The sequence below is a fragment of the Physella acuta genome, unplaced genomic scaffold (genome assembly GCF_028476545.2).
Source record: "Physella acuta isolate Inbredline_101_S28 unplaced genomic scaffold, ASM2847654v3 ptg001049l, whole genome shotgun sequence".
Classification (NCBI taxonomy): Eukaryota; Metazoa; Mollusca; class Gastropoda; family Physidae; genus Physella; species Physella acuta.
Window position 1 is genome coordinate 54352 of NW_026732566.1, and position 21909 is coordinate 76260.

The 21909-nt window shown below is 30.4% G+C and overlaps 2 protein-coding genes across 2 annotated transcripts; both read left to right on the forward strand.

Annotated features, from left to right (window-relative positions):
- The first annotated feature begins 6 nt into the window (after positions 1-6).
- On the forward strand, positions 7-8777 carry LOC131955024 (sorting nexin-8). Its single transcript, XM_059318925.1, has 14 exons — positions 7-59; positions 188-312; positions 814-946; positions 1059-1252; positions 1510-1624; positions 1792-1913; positions 2035-2115; positions 2547-2707; positions 2821-2953; positions 3703-3771; positions 3976-4080; positions 4303-4341; positions 4444-4593; positions 4754-8777. Exons 1-14 carry the CDS (start codon positions 38-40, stop codon positions 4868-4870), a joined length of 1566 nt encoding a protein of 521 aa, XP_059174908.1. The 5' UTR covers positions 7-37; the 3' UTR covers positions 4871-8777.
- A 3780-nt stretch (positions 8778-12557) lies between these two features.
- On the forward strand, positions 12558-21451 carry LOC131955026 (growth factor receptor-bound protein 2). Its single transcript, XM_059318929.1, has 5 exons — positions 12558-12890; positions 15621-15718; positions 15881-16006; positions 16119-16290; positions 16532-21451. The coding sequence occupies exons 1-5, from the start codon at positions 12813-12815 to the stop codon at positions 16724-16726; spliced, it is 669 nt and encodes a 222-aa protein (XP_059174912.1). The 5' UTR covers positions 12558-12812; the 3' UTR covers positions 16727-21451.
- The last annotated feature ends 458 nt before the right edge of the window (positions 21452-21909 follow it).

Genomic DNA, 21909 nt, shown 5'->3' on the forward strand with positions numbered 1-21909 from the left:
ACTCAAAAAACAACAAGAGTCACATGACTGTTTCAAGATGACGGCCGATCTAACATTCGGTATTTTTTTAAATTTAAGATTCCATTATATTATACTAGATCTGCGTTAATGTGGATTCTGTAAACAATCTTTTAACTTTTTTGTGTTGTTGGTATTTTAAATCTAATTTTTAATCTAAATTTTTCAGGCTCTATTCCACCGTTCTATCGGGAGGTGTATGAAATTGTTTGTCCTAACCAAGAGCAGGTTGACCGTGATCTTTTTGTGCAGCTTTTAGTAAAATCAAGCTTACCAAAACAAACTATACTGCAAGTTGGTATTACATTTTCTATTATCATATTTGGGTTATAAGCTGTACGCAAGCCGTAGACGAAAAGACAAAATTGAATTAAACAAATAGGCCTATTTGTCATAAAGAAAGAAAACATGCATTTGATTTTATCAAAAATTTTAAGTGGGTGTGTCACTCAATCTGCTTGGTTACTGATTCAGTAGATGCTACTACTAGCAGTAGTAGTAGATTGGCTTATAGCTTGTTTAATAACTATAGGTCTAAATATTATTTATAATTATTCATTAGGCCTAATATTATTATTAAATATTAGGGGTCTATTGGTTAGGCTATATTTAATAGTAATAATAGGCCTATTAGCCTATTTGTATTACTTAATTAATAATTAACTTACCTTAATGACTTAACTGTGTAATTGTTAGTATTTTTTAAATAATAATTTATTAGGCCTATAAAAATTGACATACAACCTACACCTACAGACTTAATAATAAAAATATAATTTATAATTTCTCCCCCAGATTTGGGACCTTGTGGGCTCTCAGCAAGGGTTAATGACCAGAAATGGACTTTACAAAGCTTTAGCCCTGACAGCCTTGGCACAGCAAGGAAAGTCAGTCAATGATAAGTTGCTAGAGACGTTTTCTGGGCAAGGTATTTGTAATATAATTTGCAGTTACTATAATAGGACCTATTATAGGTAAAAATTTATTAGTAAAATAATGTTTTTTATTTATTCACATGTCTTGTCTTTCATTGCATATAGAATTGCCAAAACCATCTCTGGGAGACCTGTCTGATTTAAAGGCTTCAAGTTTAAGACTGCGAAGAGAAAGGACACCTAATGTTCTGTGCTTTGATTATAAGGATCTATGTGAAATAGATTCAATCAAATTAGAACTGGTTCCTGAAAAGAAAGGCATTATCCTTAAACATGTAGAATATGAGGTTACTAGTAAGGTAAAAAAAATTGTTAGTACTAGTAGCTTTAGATTATTTTATATATTTTAAAAACTAACAAACTTCTGATTTGATTCTTTATATAATAGTAAGTGTGACTTTTAAACGGATTTAATAATCTAGATTAGCAATATTTTTTCAAGTTGGAGATTTTTAAAAATAGCCTCTTCTAATTGTTTTCTGATATGTTTGTTTAGAAATTACTTCTTTTTAACCTACACATTTTACTTTATGGTTTTCTTTGGCTGTTTACGTAGAGGCACAAGGCAACAGTACTGCGGAGGTATAATGACTTTGTTGCACTCCATGAACTTTTGACAACACGCTTTCCATATAGAATAATTCCAAGGTTACCACCTAAAAAAGTTGGAGGTTTGGCTTTCTTTTTTAATGCATTATTGTATCCTATTTAAACTGTTGCATAATTTGTTTTGGGTTAAACCTTTTTAGCTATTCATTCAATTAATCAATTAATCCAAATCTTTTAAGTGTTATAAAGGCTTATGAACAGCTAATAAAAGTGTTATTAAAAATTTCAGCATCAAGAGAATTTATTGAACAGCGAAAGAAATGCTTGAGGAGGTATTTAAACATTGTTGCCAGGCATCCACAGATGTATGATGACAAACTGGTCAAGTTCTTTTTAACATTTACTGGAAACGTATGTAAATCTTCAACTTCAACTGATTCTATTTTACCAGTAACAATGTATTTAGTTAGTAAAGTAATAAGTCAAGTAATCATAATAATTATAATGTAAAACATGTTATTTATTACCACAGGATGTGCAACATAAAATAAAAGAACAGTTTAAGGGAATTCCAGATGAGTTTATGACCAGTGATATGGCCAGTAAAGCCAAGGTAAATACAATCTATGGGAGTTGTTTTAAATAATATCAAATTGCTGCACAATTTGACTTCACTAGAAATAGATGTATAGCTAAAACATGAAAATAATGTCATTAAAAGTCAACATCTGTCGGCATGCAAAAGAAAAGGCATTTTTAAATATTATTGTTAAGGCAAGATACTTTTATAATGTTTTGAACTAAGTTAGTCTCATCTTGAAACCAAAAATGGTGTATAGCTAAGACCAACAACATATTGATGTAGTGTTATTCTAAACAACATTTTGGTGGTCTTTGATTACCTACACTAGAAACCCATCATCATTCTCAAGACAAAGTGGTTCATTTATGAGTTTTGTTTTGCATTAATAGTTTTATTAGATAAATCTTTAAAAAAACTTTCTGGTGCTTTAAAAAGTATTTGAAATATTTTGGTTTTTTTAGGATCTAGTGCCTTTAGATACCCAACAACAGCTTGGAACTAGTAAAGAACACATTCGAGTGGTATATGAGAGCATTTGTAAGTTAAAGGAAATAGCTGAAGGTATGGTCATCAGATCAACCACCTTTGCTACTGATATGCTACAGTTTGGCAGACAACTGAGGTAACATTCCATTTATGTATTACTTTCACATTTTTACATATTGATTGCACATTTTACAATTTTTTTTTTTTAAATGTATACTAAACAAAGCTTCTTTTTAAAATTATTTTTAGCATCTTAAGCATGGATAGTACACCTATTACCACCTGGGCAACAGGGACTAGTCACACCTGGGAGAGACTCCAGAAAGGCTTTAGGCTTTTGTCAGTGGAGTTTGCATCTTTGGCTGATAAATCTACACAGGCAGTAAGTTAAGATAGTTATAATAATAAATATTTTTTGACAAATTACCTCTTTATTTTTTTTTAAAATAGCATTACTTATTCGTAAGATGGTTTTAGCTTATGTCTAGGGTAGAATCAATCAATTTACACTTTTATTGAGATTAAAATAATGGAAAAGATTTGCTAAAAACAAAGAATGTTGCTGAAGGTGACATGTTATTTTTAGTACACTGTTTTACATAGATCATTCTAGCCTGCATAGGTTTATTTATTAATAATGTTATTTACCAAGAGAAGTATGGGGTTTGACTGACTTTAGACTGGACATTCTTCATTGGAAAAGCTGTTCCATATTTTGAAAGAATGACTATTGTCTATAATATCTGCCCTGCAATTTCCCAAAATAAAATGCATGGATTATAATGAATGGCATGGAAATCTGGCATTTTGTCACCTGGTGTTTTCCAAACAAGTATTTAAAGGGTTACTGATTTTTAACAGGCCCATGGCTAATAGTGTTTTAGACCAGTGGAAATGCAATTTGTTTGCCCATTCCACTTACTTAGACACAATATACTAGGCAAAATAATATGGCAGAGGCAGAAATCTATAACTCAAAATTTTAGGAATACAACCACAAGTTAGTATGCTGGGTAGATAACTTATAAGGCACATTCTTGGGCACCGGCACAATACACTAGGCAAAGTGGTAAAGAAATACACCAACCATTTAGTTTAAAAATAGCTTACAGTTGCACACTATTTTTACAGGCTGTTGACGAGGAGGATGGGCTTGTAGAAAAACTGGCATTTTTTCAGGACCTTATTACAGCTTATAGAGTAGGTTGCATTTGTTATTTGATTATTGTTTGATATATTTTTATAAGTAAGAAATGTATTGCCTACTCATGTCCTATTTTTAATTATTAAGTTGCAAAGCTTTTTGATTGTGAATCAGTTTCTGTTAAATTAATTATTTTAAAATGAATTTTATTCTAAGCTAATTTGTATTTCATGTTTTGTTTTAAAAAAACTTTGTTTCAGGACTTATGTGAGAGGCATGAAAAGGGTGTTCTGCATGAACATCAAAGAGCCATACAAAAAATGGGACAGTACAAAAAGAAGAAGTTGTCATCACAAAATTCAGAAGTATAATCTTTTTTCTGAACCTTTGTTGTGTTCTTTTAATTTTTCATATACAATCTAGGTTTTTATATTTATCCTAAACTTACTAAATTTTAAAAACATTTAACACCCAATTTATTATTTGTTCATCTGAAAATTGTGTAAATGTTTACGAGTATTCTGCTTTTTAAAAATATAATATACTTCTTCTAGTTTATATTTCAAATAATTTATTTTTCATTAAAGACAGGTGCGATTGATCAGTTGGAACAAAAAATATTAGAGGTAAGAATCTTATTTTATTTCAGACTGTGAATAAATTGGAATGTAAGCCGCTTGCCATAGAAAATTACCTTTAAACTTCCTTTTTTCTTTTGTTCACATCAGCAAGAGGGTCAAATTGCAAACATGGAGAATCGGAATTATTACTCCTTGCACTGCCTGCAGATGGAGACACAGCTGATCAACACTCACTTAGACATTTTCTATGAGATCATTTCCTGCATGGCTCGAGTGGAAACTAGTACAAATTCAGATGTAAGTGTATGTTATCATCAGGCTTTCAGTGTATAATATTATGCCTTAGATAAAAGTTGGATTTTGAAAGTATAAAAAAAAAAAAATGCTTTATGTAATGGTATCATATTATAACTAATTTTCTAAAAACTTGATTCTTGTAATTTTTATTCATTTTTAGTTGTCACGTATTTGGGCATCAATGCAGCCAGCTATTGCCACTCTGTCTCCATCTGCAAATAATAAGGGTGATCTTTCTCCTGGTGGCTCACCTAGTATCAAGTTTCCAGGATTTTAACATTTAGGACAGTTTTCTAAAATACAAAAAAAAATGTATGCAATGAAAATAATTTTGCATTCAAATAATTAACTACAATGATTAAAAAGCTTAAAAAATTAATATTAGTTTTAGAATAACAAAAAAATTATATTTATAATTCTTGTGATGATCCTAATAGACATTCAGTTTATTTTTGGTGTCAAGCAGGGAAAAAATGTGTGATAAATTTACTGTGCCCGAAGCATTTATATTTTTTAAAATTATTCAAATAAAATAACCTCAAGCTGTTTTTAATGGAATACTATGGAGAATTTGTTCCAGTTAAATGAGTTATGCATCATGACAATATATCATCTCTACTTTTTTTGTTTTTGGGACCCTTTTCAAAGAATTTCTTCCTGCTTCAACTTCTCTGTTAATGTATATTTCCCAAGTAATAAATACTGCAATATACCTCTTTTTTTTTTCCCCAAGTTTTCAATCCCCCTGACATGTTTTTATTAATTGTTGATTTGAATTGAATGTGAAAAAAACCACACAAGTTTTTAGTGTTTAATTACAGAGGATCAGAATTTATTTAATGAATACATTCCTGTGAAATCTCTCCCTACCCCTGCCATGTGATCATATTGGTTTTGTTTTTTTTACTTCATAATTTTTAAATAATTTAGTGAAAAGTCTGCAAAATATCGTTTTCATTACATATTTTATGATAAAGACAAGCCTACAAATTACCTAAAGTTTTTAGCTAGTTTGAAATTACGAGACTAAAATAATTTTATAAACAGTGTGTATTTACCATAACCATCTATTCCAGACTGGCATACATTTTGTACATTCATTTTGTCTTACACAAATAAAGACATTATTATTGTAACTTAAAAAAATGTTATTTCACTTGCCAAATCTTAAATTATCCAGAATGGATGATAAAACAGCAGTCATCTTAATAAAAATTGTTCACAAAATGTTCTGATATAATTCATGAATTAACCTAAACATATGCTGTACCTTTATTAAAACATAATACATGACAGGAAGGTATATATTTCTTGGGTTAGATTAAACATATCAGCCACAGCATATCAAATACTGTTCACATTTAGATTTACTTCTGTTGGGGACTTGCCTTGTGTGTATTGCCTGCTCTTATTATTCTATACTGTTATTGATTTGGAATTGTACATGAACTTTAATTTAATTAGCTCTTTTAGATTTTATAGATATTGATAACTGTAAGGTTTATCTGTCTTTATCATACAAATTACAGCATGCTGTTTAACGTGTTTATATCTTATTTGGATACTGGGGTGTTTAATTATAAAATTATTATTCTGGATGGCCAAAACTTAAATTCTGAAGTAAACTGAACCCATTTAAAAATGTTATTGTTTAATTTATAAAGTGCCTAAAGGCAGAATTCATGCATTAAAATGTTCTTTTTGCATTGTGCATAGAATATATGTTTAAGTCTACCATACGCCCATTCTTGAAACCATATAAAATATGTTGGTTTTTTTTTCTTCCTGAAATTGTTACATTTTATAGAATACTATAATTTTGCATTTATTGTGATGCCCTTCTAGTCATAGAATGTAAATGGCTCATATTGCAGCTTTCGGTTAGGACTTAAACACTTTTTAAAATCTGTACTTGTGTTAACAATCTCTGCTTTTAATTAGTAAACTAGTAGAAAGCAAAATCAGATTTTTTAAGCAACAAAATTTGACCATACGATGTATTTTTTTTTTTGAAGAATTATAATTTTTAAATAAAATAAGTTATTACCGTAACATTACATACAATTTTAGGTATTAAGATAGTCAATTATATCATTCTTTTTTTGTGTAATTATTAAAATATGTGAGTGTAGCTTGTTGAATATTTTACCCAAAAGTGCCTGTACTGACCAACAATGTTTTTTTTTATGGTCCATTGTTCTGCTAAATTTTCTGTATGAAAAAATTGCCTACCTATATACATTTTTCATCAATTGTTTTAGTTATTTTTTATTTTGTAATATTTTTACCAACACAAAATGATTTTTTTAAATGTATGGGCACTCATCAACTTAAGGACACTATTTTTGTAAAGTATTTTGCATTGCTAGATTAGATCAGTAAGCCAAACAAAGAGTGAGACTAAAAATATTTATGGAATAGTTACCAACACCCTTTAATTTTCACTTTGATTTTTTGAAACAAATTTATTTTTACTAAACAGAAATTAAAGTGTGGGACAATTAGCCATAAAATGGCTATTAGAAATAATAAAGTTGTCAGGTTTGTTGTTACTATCTGTTTAGTGAAACATACTCTGTCATATTTAACTGGATTAAATGCTGTACATAAACAAATGTAAACTTTAATAAGCAAGAACAACCTAATGGTTGCACTAACAGAATGCTACCATAAATCTGTTAATATAGTTGTAGTTTTTTCTTGTGTTTTGTATATTTTTATCATAATAGTCTGTGATTTAAATGTTTCATATTTACAGTCATTCCCAAAAATTTTCTTATGTTATTACTTACAGCATTATATGTGGAATGTGTATTTTTCAGGTTTTGTGAAACAAAATTTTTAGAAATATTGACATAGATTTTTATTTTATTTTTAGAAAATACTGTGGTCTTGACTAAGTGGCTTAAGGGCCTTATCTCTATTAGACTCTTTCTCTCTGTGGAATGAGTAATTCCAGGCAAAGATTGACTTAAGCATTGCTAATGCTAAAGTGTTTGAAGTTAAGTAGAAACTATTGGACATACTCAATAATGAAAGTCGCAGAGGTCTATTCAGAAAAAAGAATAGGTGCTTTAGACTGTTGAATGCAACTCTCAAATGAAGAGAATGATTAAAAAATTTAACAAAGTGGATGAAGAGAGAAAGAAAGAATATGTGTCCTTTGCAATAAAAACAAAATATGAATGTTAACATTAGAGATAACAGATTAAAGTTTGACCATGTTGCAACATTGAAAATACACTGAAAAAACATGGCAAGTCCTCATCATTAACAAAAATGCTATGAAGTTCTGTAATACTGCGGTCATTATAATTCTATAAATTTATAAAAGGACTATATATATATATATTTTTTTTAATTGTTGCATTTTGTTTACATTTCTTGTGTTATAGGATAAAACCTTAAGCTGTATAGTTATAAGATTTTTAGAAATTTGGTTGTAACTTAATTGATTATGCTACATTGAACATTATTACAATCCCCTCTCTATATAAATAATGTGTCTTTCAAAAGATTTAATCATACCCTTATCAAGCAGCTAAGCAACATTTATGTGGCTTTATTATAAGTCTCACATGAGTGTTAATTTAAATTATATATAATTTATTATTTACTTGATTAAAATTTAATTGTGTTGCGGTCAGTTTTTTAAATTATTTTTATTTTCACATATTGGAACCAGACTCATTTTTATAGCTTTATAAGCTGAATGTTTGATAAACAGGGAAGGAGGGAAAATGTGACCATTACTCGCTGTACTTAAAATGGTTTTAGTTTAGTGCTGTCTCCTATGAATGCTATAAATCAATGTTAATAAGGTGATGTTTTGTTTACCTTGAGTGAAAAAAAAGTTTTCAAAATAATTTATCTCAGGTTTTATTTATTAATAAGAAGTCTATAATTGATACATTTTACTAAGTATAACTACAGGTAGGAATACTGAAGTCTAATTCTATACATTAACCATTCTATTTGAACAGCAAATTGTATGCAGTTTTTCCAAAAAAGATATTGTCTTAATAAGTTGTTTTTTTTTTAAATTAAATTTTCTGGTTTCATTTACTTATCAATTGTGTTGACTTTGATAGTTAAAAGTGTAAAAGTTTTCTGACAAACAAATTATAATTTTATTTATGTGAGTTTGAGCATTTTCAGAACAATAAATTCATTTAAACATTTCAGCCAATCTACTTTCTTAATTTAAGTGCATTGTATTTTCAATTAATGTTTCAAGTACCATTGTGTTGATACTTGTATGATTAAATTTTTGAAATAGTATTTCTTGATATGCCTAATTTCTTTTATTGAAAACAAATATGGTTGTCCCAGATATAAATGTATCAGTTAACATTCTGTTCATTTTATTTAACTAAGATTATTTGTCAGTAACTGAAAATATTCAACTAAACATCTTTTCCTATGTAAATTTTGCAGTAGTTGTCACCCCTGGATGATAGCTTTATAGTGTGTACAGTTAACAGTAACGATGTTCATCTATAGTAGATTATTAATACAGTTGGATGTAGCATTGTTTTCTCTGTCGTCTATAGACTAGTTATCAGGTTTACACGTCATGGTGTCACCTCCCCACCCTTGTCGGGATTTTTTAATTCGTATTTAAAAGACTCTTTCACTCGAATTAAGCATTAATTGAACTGACTAAAAAATGTTTCGTCTTTGTAGTTGCAAATTTTGGGTCTTGGTGTCACCCGCTAAATGGTGTTACCCAGTGCGGTCCGCAACCCCTCCCCGCCTCTGGGCCTACACTTTATTTTTGTTTTGATTTTTATTTGTGAGCCAGTTGTGTCAACTGTTCTACTGAATGGCAAAAATGAAGGATAAATTTGATTTTTTTTTAAACTGGAGGCAATGTTATACAGCATTCGATTATATAACGTTGTACTATACCACCACCCAGTTATGCTTCCCCTTGAGGGCATGATCGTTGGTATAACGTAGGACTGCTAGACCAAAACGTCCAGTATTCAAATCCCGGACTCGATCCGAATCCGTTGGAAGTTGCTAAGTCCATCCAGATCCAGTGGCGTAGCGAGGTCGGGTGTCACCCGGTGCGGCACTTAATGGTGTCACACCCCAGACGCGTAGCGACCCTTCCCGGCGCCCGCGGACAAACTTTCAACTTTCGATTTGCACCCCCCCCCCTCAAACTTTCGATTTGCAATCCCCCCCCCCCCCTCCACCCTTGTCGGGATTTGTCAAATTTGCTCTTAAAAGACTTTTTAACACTCGAATTAATCACTTAAGTGGAATTATCATTTTTCTCTATATATTTTTGCTATTTTTTGCCTTGGTGTCACCCCCCTAAATGGTGTCACCCGGTGCGGTCCACACCCCCCCCCCTCGCTACGCCACTGTCCAGATCTGATGGGTAGGCCTACCTGACTCCCGTTAGGAAAAGTAAAGGCGTCTGGGCTTAATGCTTCCCACTTTATCGTTTCATATGCCGAGGTCACTGAAACAGGGTACTTTACTTATAATATATTTTACATGAATTCATTCACATTCAACATACATAAAAATAAAACAGTGAAGAACAGTGTCGTTAGCAACAAGTAGATTCTATATCCACTATGGCCAATTATAGTCGTCCATATTTCTTCCTAATATTTTGCGACGTGTTTTAGAAATGTATCATCGACAACATCAGCATTCCTTCCTATGGATCTTTTGTGGAGCAACCTACCTCTCCATCGTATTCGGTTCTGGGCGATTCCTCCGAGCTGGTTCCACGTCCTTCTCTGACTGCTACTGTTTCACTGACGGCTTTCCCTTTTTAACCATTAATGTCCCATTCATCCTACCAAAACTCCACCCATGACGGCCCAATGTAAGGAGCATAACTCTGTATGATCAAGTGAATAGTTTCACAAAATATTTGTTTTTTTCTAAATGAAATTGAAAATTAAGATAAAAACTACTGCTTAATGTTGGGAATAAACCTGGCTTTCCAACAGTATTAAATAGAATATATTATATTCGGTAAAAGTACAGTAAAAAAATAAAAAATGTCGGAGAAAATTCAAAACAGGTCATTTTCGGTAGTCAACTTTATTTATTTTTGTCTAAACAACTAAGCATTGAATTTAACAGTTAAATATCAATTTGGTTATGTTTAAGATAAATAATTCATAAAATACATGCCTAGATACGTTTAGAGGCATTATTTTATTTTATTTTTAACATTAAATCTACTAAAAAAAGGACAGATGAGTCTAAAATTTCGAGATCGAAAGAAGCTATTATTTTTTATCTTTCAAAAGCGCCATTGAAATTATAAGACCGGAAAAGGATGGTGAAACTATCCGACTTCCTGTTTAGTTAAAAATTAGGATTTGTAGGCCAAATTTTAATGAAACAAATTTAATTTTTCTATGCGTATTTTAAGCGGGCGGCAGCGGGCGTTACGGGACATTAACGGTGTCGGGCGGCAGCGGGCGTTACGGGACATTAATGGTTAAGTTTGTTTTGGCCTACCTCTCCGGAGTCCCCGAAGCTGTCCTGTGCCATTCTCTTAACTGATTTCAGGTGTAGCCCATTTTGGTAGTTTTAGCATTTACTTTTAAGTTCCCGTTTCCAAGCTTGATCGACCTCTTTATCACTTTCCTTGTGGGTTCCACCTGAAAGTCTGTCTGGCGATATTGGTTGGGGGGTCATCCATAAATGACGGCACGTTTTTTTGGGACGATTTTTACCTCCCTCCTCCCCTCCGTCACAAAAAGCCAGACCCCTCCCCTAAAATGACGTCACACTTAGGCGCCCCCCCCCCCCTCAAAGTTGCAGTTTTATCGCAGTATTGTTAAGATACGATAGTTTTTCAAAATATTATCTGAACTTTGTCAAAATAGAGTATTTTAATCAATTCCTATTACAATTTATTAAAACAGTTTTCCAAACGCAAAATAACGGCTACAATTCGTTTTCTAACATTGCTTTTTTATAATGCAAAAGTGTGACGTCACACAATCTGATCATCCCCGCCCTCTCCCTCATCACACACCGTCACAAAACTACGAACCCCCCCACCCCCTCCCCCTACGAGTGTGACGTCATTTATGGACTACCCCCTTGTCAGTCAGCGGATTGTGTACCCTGTCCAACTCCACTCCATCTTCTTTCCCTGATTTCTTCATCAGTGGAAAGTTGTCCTGACGTTTCCAATAGGTGTGTGTTGCTGATGGTGTCGGGCAAGTGGATCGTGAGTAGACCTAGCCCTATTTGTCTGAGGCAACTGTTTATAGAGGTCTGAACTTTATCTATGGTGGTCTTGGTCATCATCCAATATAAATTATATATTTATCTATTTCGTACGGGGGCGACCGTGTACGGGCTCCGTACATCCACATTGCTGTGTAACTTTATATATTTATACATTTTGGGAGCAGGAAAAATGAAGTTTTGTGTTTGCTAAAATGATATGGTTACAACATATAGTGGCATTGTTGAGTGACGTGTGGACATCCACGTGATCCCCCCCCCCTCTCGCCTCCACACACTCAGAATGCGTCCAGATCACCCCCTCACCACCTAGGTCTACATGTGGACGTCATTATGTGACAGCTGATTGCCAAAAAAAAAACCTTAGGCTGTCCCATTTAACTAACAGCATAACAATTTGTTATATATTTTAGTTACTTAACTAATGGTCCCTATTATAGGTGATGATGAGGCTATCGCTCAGTGTCTCTTTCACTTCCAGACCTTTTTCTCCGGGGGGGGGGGAGGGGCGGTAGACTTTCTTCGGGGGGGGGGAGGGGCGGACACTGTTAAAAGTATAGCATATATTCTCTATATAAATTTCATTTCGTTCTGAAGGGGGGGGGGGAGATGCCTGGAAGAAACTGCTATCGCTTTCCAGTTTTTAGGAATGTCTAGTTTTTAAACGTCTATTTGCACAACAATTACGTAAATATGTAACAAATTAATTGTACAAATAAAGAACAAGGAAGAAGATACAAGAATTAATTATTTTCGATCAGTGACGCATCTTTTGGTTATTTTATTCAAACTATCAGTCGACTAATATAAAAAAAATTTGTAAGGGTGGTATTTGGAATCTAGAAATCGGTTTGGCTGTTGTAACTTTTAGGATTAGGCTTAGCCTAACCTATATTTAACAGTTAAAACATTCAGTTGATTCCCAGAAATCTTAGCACAGGAAGACAAAATTACAAACAGAACAAAAATAGTTCGACAAGATGGAGGCGGTGGCACTACACCCTTTCACAGCAACAGCTGACGATGAACTAAGTTTTAAAAAAGGAGACATCTTAAAGGTAGTAAATAGTTTTCTATTCTAATGGTTGCCCGTTTCACATTAAATCACGCGTATAGTTCTATTATTTGTTGGCTCTAACTTTGTTTTTCATCGGCTAAATAAAATTTCACTTCAGTGTCACACTGCACTGAGATGTGAAGTCAGAAGTCGCATCAGTGGGTGAAGTGTAGGCCTAAATGATTTAAAATTATTTTTGACTAAAGGGCCTAGCGAGAATCATAACTGTTTATTGATTCAATAGTTTATATTAATAACAATTTAATTTTAAAAATATTACTTTATTGTGCCTAAGTCTACTCTAGAAAGTTTTTGCTTAGACTTAGACTTTTAAAATAAATTTAGAGTAGAACTAGAAAGAGTAGATCTGGAATAAAGACTAAGTCACTAGATGATTAAGAGTTCATGTTCTTCAATTTCAACTTTAATACATTGATTATTATGATTAGGCCTACGGATTATTATGATTACAAAACGAGTGTTTAACACAGGAAACACCAACATTAAACAAAGTCATGGTTGGCGACCAGTTTCGCTTTCACTATTTGGTAGAGGAATAAAACTTATGATTATGAAGCCATCGTCAATTTTAGAAATCGGAACTATCCGTTTTTATTTAAGTCTGTTATTTAAGAATAGTCAGATCTACTTTTGACCTAATTTCTATGTTTGTCTCGCAAGCGGCGCCTTAGTGAAACTAGCCCTATTTTCTTCTTGTCTTTCAAATCAAATAACTGTAAAGTACCGCTCCCTTTTTAAACCAGACTATGTGCTTTTAAAACTTGAAAGCATTAATTTTACACACATTACAATTAACTGGTAATAATTTAATGTCTTTATGAGATGAGTTCGGTCTAAAATGATCACCCCTCAATAATGCCATTTTATTATAATCTTTTTTGGTGAAAACGAGGCGTGGGAAAATGTGTGCCGCGTAAGAATCCAATCATTTGGCTAGATTTATGACTTTTTTTATGTCACACCTAAAAATACGCTTTCTTCATTGATGATCGTTTTTATTATTTTTTAAACTGAAAATATGAATTATTTGTTACATTGCAGGTTTTGTAACTTGGTATACCTACCCTTTATCAATTTTAAAAGCATAGCATGCTCATTGTGAACAAATATAGTCATAAAACACAGAAATATAAAGTTATAATTGCAATGTGCCACACCCGGGTCACACCCCCTCAAGAAAACACGTGTTTATTAAGCTGTTTATCTCACTTTACAACAGTAATTAAAATTAATTTTCAAATTTTTATTACTTATTGGGTAAGATTAACCATTAATGTCCCATTCATTCTACCAAAACTCCACCCATGACGGCCCAATGTAAGGAGAATAACTCTGTATGATCAAGTGAATAGTTTCACAAAATATTTGTTTTTGTCTAAATGAAATTGAAAATTAAGATAAAAACTACTGCTTAATGTTGGGAATAAACCTGGCTATCCAACAGTATTAAATAGAATATATTATATTCGGTAAAAGTACAGTATAAAAATAAAAAATGTCGGAGAAAATTCAAAACAGGTCATTTTCGGTAGTCAACTTTATTTATTTTTGTCTAAACAACTATGCATCGAATTTAACACTTAAATATCAATTTGGTTATGTTTAACATATATAATTCATAAAATACATGCCTAGATACGTTTAGAGGCATTATTTTTATTTATTTTTAATATTAAATCTACTAAAAATACGACAGATGAGTCGAAAATTTCGAGATATAAAGAAACTATTATTTTTTATCTTTCAAAAGCGCCATTGAAATTATAAGACCGGAAAAGGATGCTGAAACCATCCGACTTCCTGTTTAGTTAAAAATTAGGATTTGTAGGCCAAATTTTAATGAAACAAATTTAATTTTTCTATGCGTATTGTAAGCGGGCGTTACGGGACATTAACGGTGTCGGGCGGCAGCGGGCGTTACGGGACATTAATGGTTAAGCACGTTTACTAAAAATAAAAATAAAATAAAAAGTAAATTCTGTTTTAATGAAGGTCACAGGTAAAATATTATTTCCTTCAGCCAAGTTCAGGGGAGGGTGCCACAGACTGACCTGACTTTAGAATTTTTTTCAGTAATAATGACTTTGCACAGAAAGTTAAAATATGCAAAATTGGCTTAGTTTACTAGCGTGCTCTAGCTATTATTGATACATTTTTTAATTAAAAAAATCATTTTGAAATTTTCATCAAAATGCCTAGTCATGGAGATTCTAAAACATCATGAAGGAGTATCTGTTTAGGTGTAATTGTTTTCAGAAAATAATTCTGTTTCTTGATAGACACACCCACTTAAACCACTAGCAAAGTATGGGACTATTGTTTATTATTATGATTTCAATTCTTTGGATAGATAACATTGTTAATGACTTTCTAAATGATAGTGATCTCATAGTCCACCTAAATTTTTAAAACCTGGATTGACCATTATTGAAATAAAAAATTTTTAGAATATTGGGTAGGCTATTGTTTGTTTTTATTCATGTTGGAACTAAAATGTGCTTATTATCATATTTCACATTATATATTATTGTTGTTTAGGATAAATTCATACACCATCAGAAATTTCACATAGAGTGAACATATTCAATTTTGATTCATTTGTATGTAGGCCTATTGTTTTTTTTTTGTTTTTTTTTGTAAAAATTGTGTATAATACAGTGACAGTGTGTTGTTTGCCTAAAACAATTAATATAAAATAATATTGTTTCAGATTTTGAGCACTTTTGATGACAAAAATTGGTACAAAGCTGAACTGAATGGAAAAGAAGGCTATGTACCTCATAATTATATTGAAATGTGTCCACATTCGTGAGTAACTATTTTAACTATTTATTGTCTAAAATCATGTATATACTAGTTTACAGTTGGAAGTCTTGTCTCAACTTGACTTATGTTTTTTTTATTTGTATTAATTAACATTAAATAACCAGTTTTGTTTTATGTATTACATTTTGTTGTTTCTATTTTCAGGTGGTATTTAGGTAAAATATCTAGGACAAAAGCAGAAGAGATGCTTTTACGAACAGAACAGCCAGATGGTGCATTTTTAGTTAGAAACAGTGAAAGTGCACCAGGGGAATTTTCAATCACAGTAAAGTAAGCAAAGTATCCTAACATATTTACATTTGCTGTATTGTTTTTTAATCATATATGCTGTTTTATATTTTTTTAATTATATGTGCAAAAGTAAATTTTTTAATTCTCTTAGATTTCAGTCTGGAGTTCAACATTTTAAGGTTTTAAGAGATGGTGGAGGCAAGTATTTTCTTTGGGTGGTCAAGTTCAACTCCATAAATGAACTAGTGAATTATCACAGAAAAGCTACAGTCAGTAGATCTCATGACATCTATTTCAAAGATATGGTCAATCATGATCTTGAGGTTTGATTTTTTTCTCATTTGTTTTGTAACTGTTAGCTACACCTCTGTTGTTATAGTCGTAGATCAGAAACAACACTGGTTAATGACATTAAATTAAAAAATAATACTTCATGTTAAAAGAACATGTTTGAGAAAAAAAGTTTCAATGTTTGTTTTGTAAAAAAAAAGTTCAGCCCAATGTTTTTCATATTGAATTAAAGTTGTGCTTAACAAATTCAACATTTAACCTTTGTTGATTTAGGTTCAGCGTGTGCGTGCAATATTTGACTTTGATGCACAAGGCTGTGATGAACTTGGCATTCGGAAAGGCGATATTATTAAAGTTACACAAAAAGTTGATGACAGTTGGTGGCGAGGGGAATTAAATGGCCAAGAGGGGATGTTTCCAGTTACCTATGTTGAAAGGTTATCAGAAGATGTACATCCTGTTCTCTGAAAATGTTGCAGTTACAAAAACCCTTACAATTCAATTTTGACTTGAAAAAGTAATCATGTGATTTTTACCAATGAACATCTATAGTGCATGATTTATTATACTAAAACATTTTGAAAATGTATTTAATTTCAAAAGTTTACTCTTAATAAATTATTAAATCAGATGTTAAATGGCTGTATACTGCAGCCAAGCATTTTTTAGCAATGATTAGCAAAGTCTGTTTAGTCAATTCTACTTACACTACTTACTTTGCTCTTATTTCTTAAGTAAATTTTACATCATAATTTGTGCCTGTGGTCAGTTAATTTAATAGTTGTACATATTGAATTGTTGCTGCTGTAATGTAAAAAGTGGTCTTAATCATAGACATTTATGCTTTTGGTACCTAAAGTGATATTTTTTTTTATTGCATCAAACTTGTAGAAAAATAAAGCTTCTACACTTTTTAAAAACTAAATCTAGATCATTTTTTTTATTTTTCTAGTCATATTTTAATTTAGAGTCTCTAACTAAATATCTAAAGTAAATAGAAATATTTGTTTACATAATATTAACAGTGTTGAGTTAATTCATACCCTAATTAAAAAAATAGCTTGGAAAGAAAGAAAATTTTAAAAACATTTTTGATGATCGACATAATTTAAGAAACATGCTCTCAAAATACATTTTCTTAGTGAAAAGCTGTATACTGTGCATCAACTTATAATACTTATAAAATGTAATATTTTAATTAATTCACCATTCTTTTTAAAGTTGTAAGCTATTATTTGTCAAAAAAACTAGTATTTTTTAAAAATTAATTTGATCTGATTAATTAATGTAACAAGTGATTAACATTTATTTTCTATTGATTCATTAACAAACATTTATTATTTCTCAAGGGTACGTACAGCAGTAAAACTAAACAGTATTTCTTTAAAATAAGTGTTCAATAAATAATGCATTGTAACAAAAATGATGATGAACTCCCTTACTAAATGATCTGATTATAGCTATTTATAAACTTTGTATCTAAACTTTACATTTTTCATGTTTTTGTTTCACATTGCAATTTTAGTACAGTTTAGCTGGAGCAAATTATATATGATATAATTCAGAAGAAAAGAAAGCGTTATTAGAGCAATCCTTTCAAATGACTTCAATTCAACAAAAAAATATGAAGTAGCTTGTAGTGCATAATGCCTTATTCTCATAATTTCATGAAACTACTTATTGTGTATTGTTTGCTATTTTATTTTTATTAGAAATAGTATTCTTCACTAGGTATAAATGGTTTGTTTAAAAATAGTATAAATTATCATGAACAATTATAAGTGTTTTATAGTTTTATTCAAAAAATCCGTTTAGGTTCTAATAGCTCTGATTAAAGATGACGTTAGACTGTGATTTAAATAAAAATACTATTTTTCAGCATTAAATTTTTTTTAGAAAAGATTAAGTAATTTGTATATACAACAATGTATAGGATAATTTAAAAAAAAAACATCCATTTATATTAGTGTTTAGAAATAGTCTATTACCTGACACGTCTGAGATATTTCTACATTAATAATTAGCATGCATAAACTGCAATAAAGTTAAGTGTCTCTCAATTCTGCACATTCTGATAAGATTGCATAATCATTTATTTCACAGCAACACTACACTTTTTTGCCAGTTTAAGAAAAATGTAAAGCAAAATATCTTAATTTTCTGACAGTTTATTTCTTATAAATCTTTTTGCTGTGTTTGATATTTCGTTTTTATTAAATTTAGGATCTAATTGCACTTGTTAATGATTAGGTCAATATCTAGGTTGCACTTATCTTGTCTTAAATGCTACATTACAGTCACTGGCATATTAATATTTCACTGTTTATAGTATTTTTGGTGATTTTTTTTCTTTTGTTCATTTCCTTCCTAATGCTATCAAAAAGTATGACACTTACAGAAATATTTCTAAATAATTGCATAGGCCAACATGTTTGCTTACATTTACTTTGACATATATTATGAAAAATTGTTAAAATTTATACTGTTTAATTGAGTATTACATTAGAGGGATTACTTTACTTGAATTAATTATGACAGTATACTGTATTTACTGTGTTAACTTTAGTTTTAGAAAAATAAAAATGTTGGTTGTAGGTAGCTTGTTAAATAATTCTGGAAAATTATTCAAGAGTTGTAAGTTTGAAGTATATTTTAAACTTACTGCCTTCTTCTTTTCCTTGACTTGCTGACAAGGGTATGCAGCATCTGCATTATTTTATTTCAAATTATTTTGAATCATAGAATTAGAAAACAGAAATCATGCATGATTGAAAAAGCTGTTTACAAAGAAAAACTTTTGTTATTTTTTTTATGCTCTGTAATTAATGTACAATAATGCCAGTTAGAAATGAATTTTTGTGCTAGTCACTTTTTGAAACACATTGATATTATTGTTTGTAATATAAAAATGATTTAATGACAAAAATGGAGGTTTTGATTTATATTTTTTCTTACAAAGAAGTATCAGTGTTTATAAGGTTGACAATTCATATCTTATGGTTACCCAGGTAACGTGTCTTATTTAGAAAATAAGAAGTTTGATTTTCCAGCTGTTGCTTGTTAAACATAATCAAAGGTAATACATTAAGTGTATCTGGAGATAAGGATATACAAAGGTAAAAGTCAATTTAAAAAATAGCCAGTAATTGAAACCCATATTAGGGACTACAATTTCAGCTGGGTTTTTCTATACATTTATTGTGAAATATTCTTCTAATGGTGATTAAAATCTAATTTGTATATTTTAAAAGTTTATTTGAGCATGATTGCTGTAGAAATATTTTTATTGTAGGATTTATGTTGATTGTTCTTTACCATCTAAAAGTTATACAAAAAAAATATCAAGAAAAATTTTTTTGAACATACTAAGGTAGCTGTGCTACAGTGACAAAAATATAACCTTCAAATTAAGGTTTTTTTTAAACTGAAATCTGACACAAATTTTCTAGTTTGTGTACTTTTATTCAATAAAAGCTGTTCACAACCATAAAGTTTTTATAAAATTTAATTTGCTCGTGTGCTTTTTATTTGTTTGATGAGTATATTCAATTAAAAATGGTTGTAAATTTAATGCATTTAGAAAATTATGCACCAGTTAAGAATAATTGTTTGTCCGACTTGATTTATTTTTTTATTTTTAGTTCATAATTAATTTAATCATTTTTAGAATTGTTTACACAAGCTTGTTATAAATAGTTCTGTTATATAAATTTTTTTAAAATTGAATTTGCTAAGTAAGTAGAAAAAAGCCCTTTTAACTTTTAGTTATGTAAGGCAATGTAAATACTATTAAGCAAACAAAATAGTTGCTGAACATTTGACCATGTCATTATTTTCCCCCTATATTTTAAATAGTTTTTGTGTGAACCCAGTTTATTTTAGGGATGAATTCCCAATTAGACTTTTTTACCTACACTTTTGATTGTATTTAGTTGCATGCAGTTAATTTCAGAATTTTTTATTTAACTAACATTTGTATTAAGGTCAGTACATTGCAGCTGCAGTGACATGAGTTGTGCAAATAGGCGTGATAGCAAGGTCAGGAATAGATGTTGGTTAATGTATTAAATTTGAAACAAAAAACAACTATTAAGCACAGTCATAATATAACCCCCACTGCTGTAAATATTTTCTTTGTTTTTTTTTTGGGATGGATTTTTTTTTGGTTAGTAGAACATTGAGATTTTAAATAACTTTTTCACTTAAAGAGATTTTGTTAGAAATAGAAAACATCTGATGATTATAGAATATAAGAGCAAAATATATTTTAGATACATGTACTTGATAGTTAAAAATGAGTATATTTTTAAAATCTCAATGTCAAAGTTAATCCTTTTTTGTGTATGCCACTATTGCATGTTGTTGTTTTTTTGCTTGGATTAACTATGCTTTGTACATTTGTGTACATTATTGATGTAAATATGGATAACATTCTATTGACTATGAATCATTTTATTGGCTGGTCACATTTTAAAAAAAAAAATGTCACGTGTTTAATTGAATCCTATAAATATTCAGTGTTACGTAATCAAAATAAGAACATGTATTAGTGCATCAGAATCTCTAATTATCCATTATTATTTTTTAAAGGTTTTTGTCACATTTTTTCCTATTATTACAAAAGGTTGATTTTAAAATATTTTAATTCATAATGAATGCATAAAATCATTTTTGTTACTTCAAAAACCAATGTGAAGATTTGATTGGAAAACTCAGCAGAGGCTCATTTTCATTAACACTTGTATTACACTATTAAGTAGATTGCTCTCAACCCAGTGAAGTCTTCACTGTACAACTGCCAATGATGCACTTCATGCCTTTTTAAATATGTATAATTAATGTCAAGTCTTGTGAATAAATGGCTTTTTGCATCAAGAATGTATGCTGTTGCTGTAAGTTTGTATGGTGAGCTGTTAAGAGCAATTGAACTGTGTAGCATTCCTGTTACACATAACTTATATTACTAATTACAAGCAAATTAACAACTCACATTTCATGCATACATTACAAACATAAATTTACAAACATTTGACTTGAATCATTTAAAGGACTTCAATAGCACATAGAATTTCTCTGAGATTATCTCAAAGACCAAGTTAGTTGTTTGGATATTGTATGACTGGAAATATGAATGTTTTGGTATTTCATTAGATCAAAGATGGTCATATAAATAAAAACTCATATACAAATGTTTTTGACATGTTCAAATTATTGCTTCAACTTCCAGAAACCCTTGTATAGTGTAATATTTACTACTAGTAGATTCTGAGGTGGTGAAGAAATCTAATTTACCTATATGTAAAAATAAAAAAAATTTTAATGCACATTTACTATAACATTGAAGAGCTTTTGAAACAATAAGCGTCTTTCAGATAGAGGCTTGAATATTATTATTGCACAATTTCTTTCCATTAGAATGACTATTATAATATATTCAGATAATTTAAATACTCAAGGGGCTTTCTTCATCATATATTCATCCATTTTCTGATGTCTTCCCATCTGTACCTGCCTGTTATTGTAGGAAAGTTTTTGCTAGTAGTGACTTCTCCAACCATTTTAGTTCTTTTAGAATCAATCATTTTTTGGATTATGTCATACACTAAGTCATTTAAAATCCAGTCAAGCGATTCCTATCTTATTGTTAGTAA

Bases quoted from the DNA above. Each gene is read 5' to 3' on its own strand.
- LOC131955024 (XM_059318925.1), top strand. From the start codon at position 38: ATGACGGCCGATCTAACATTCG. The intron at 2,954-3,702 runs GTAAGTTAAGAT...CTATTTTTACAG, and splicing joins CTGATAAATCTACACAGGCA to GCTGTTGACGAGGAGGATGG. The intron at 4,081-4,302 runs GTATAATCTTTT...TTTTCATTAAAG, and splicing joins TGTCATCACAAAATTCAGAA to ACAGGTGCGATTGATCAGTT.
- LOC131955026 (XM_059318929.1), top strand. From the start codon at position 12,813: ATGGAGGCGGTGGCACTACACCCTTTCACAGCAACAGCTGACGATGAA. The intron at 12,891-15,620 runs GTAGTAAATAGT...ATATTGTTTCAG, and splicing joins AAAAAGGAGACATCTTAAAG to ATTTTGAGCACTTTTGATGA. The intron at 16,291-16,531 runs GTTTGATTTTTT...TTGTTGATTTAG, and splicing joins TGGTCAATCATGATCTTGAG to GTTCAGCGTGTGCGTGCAAT.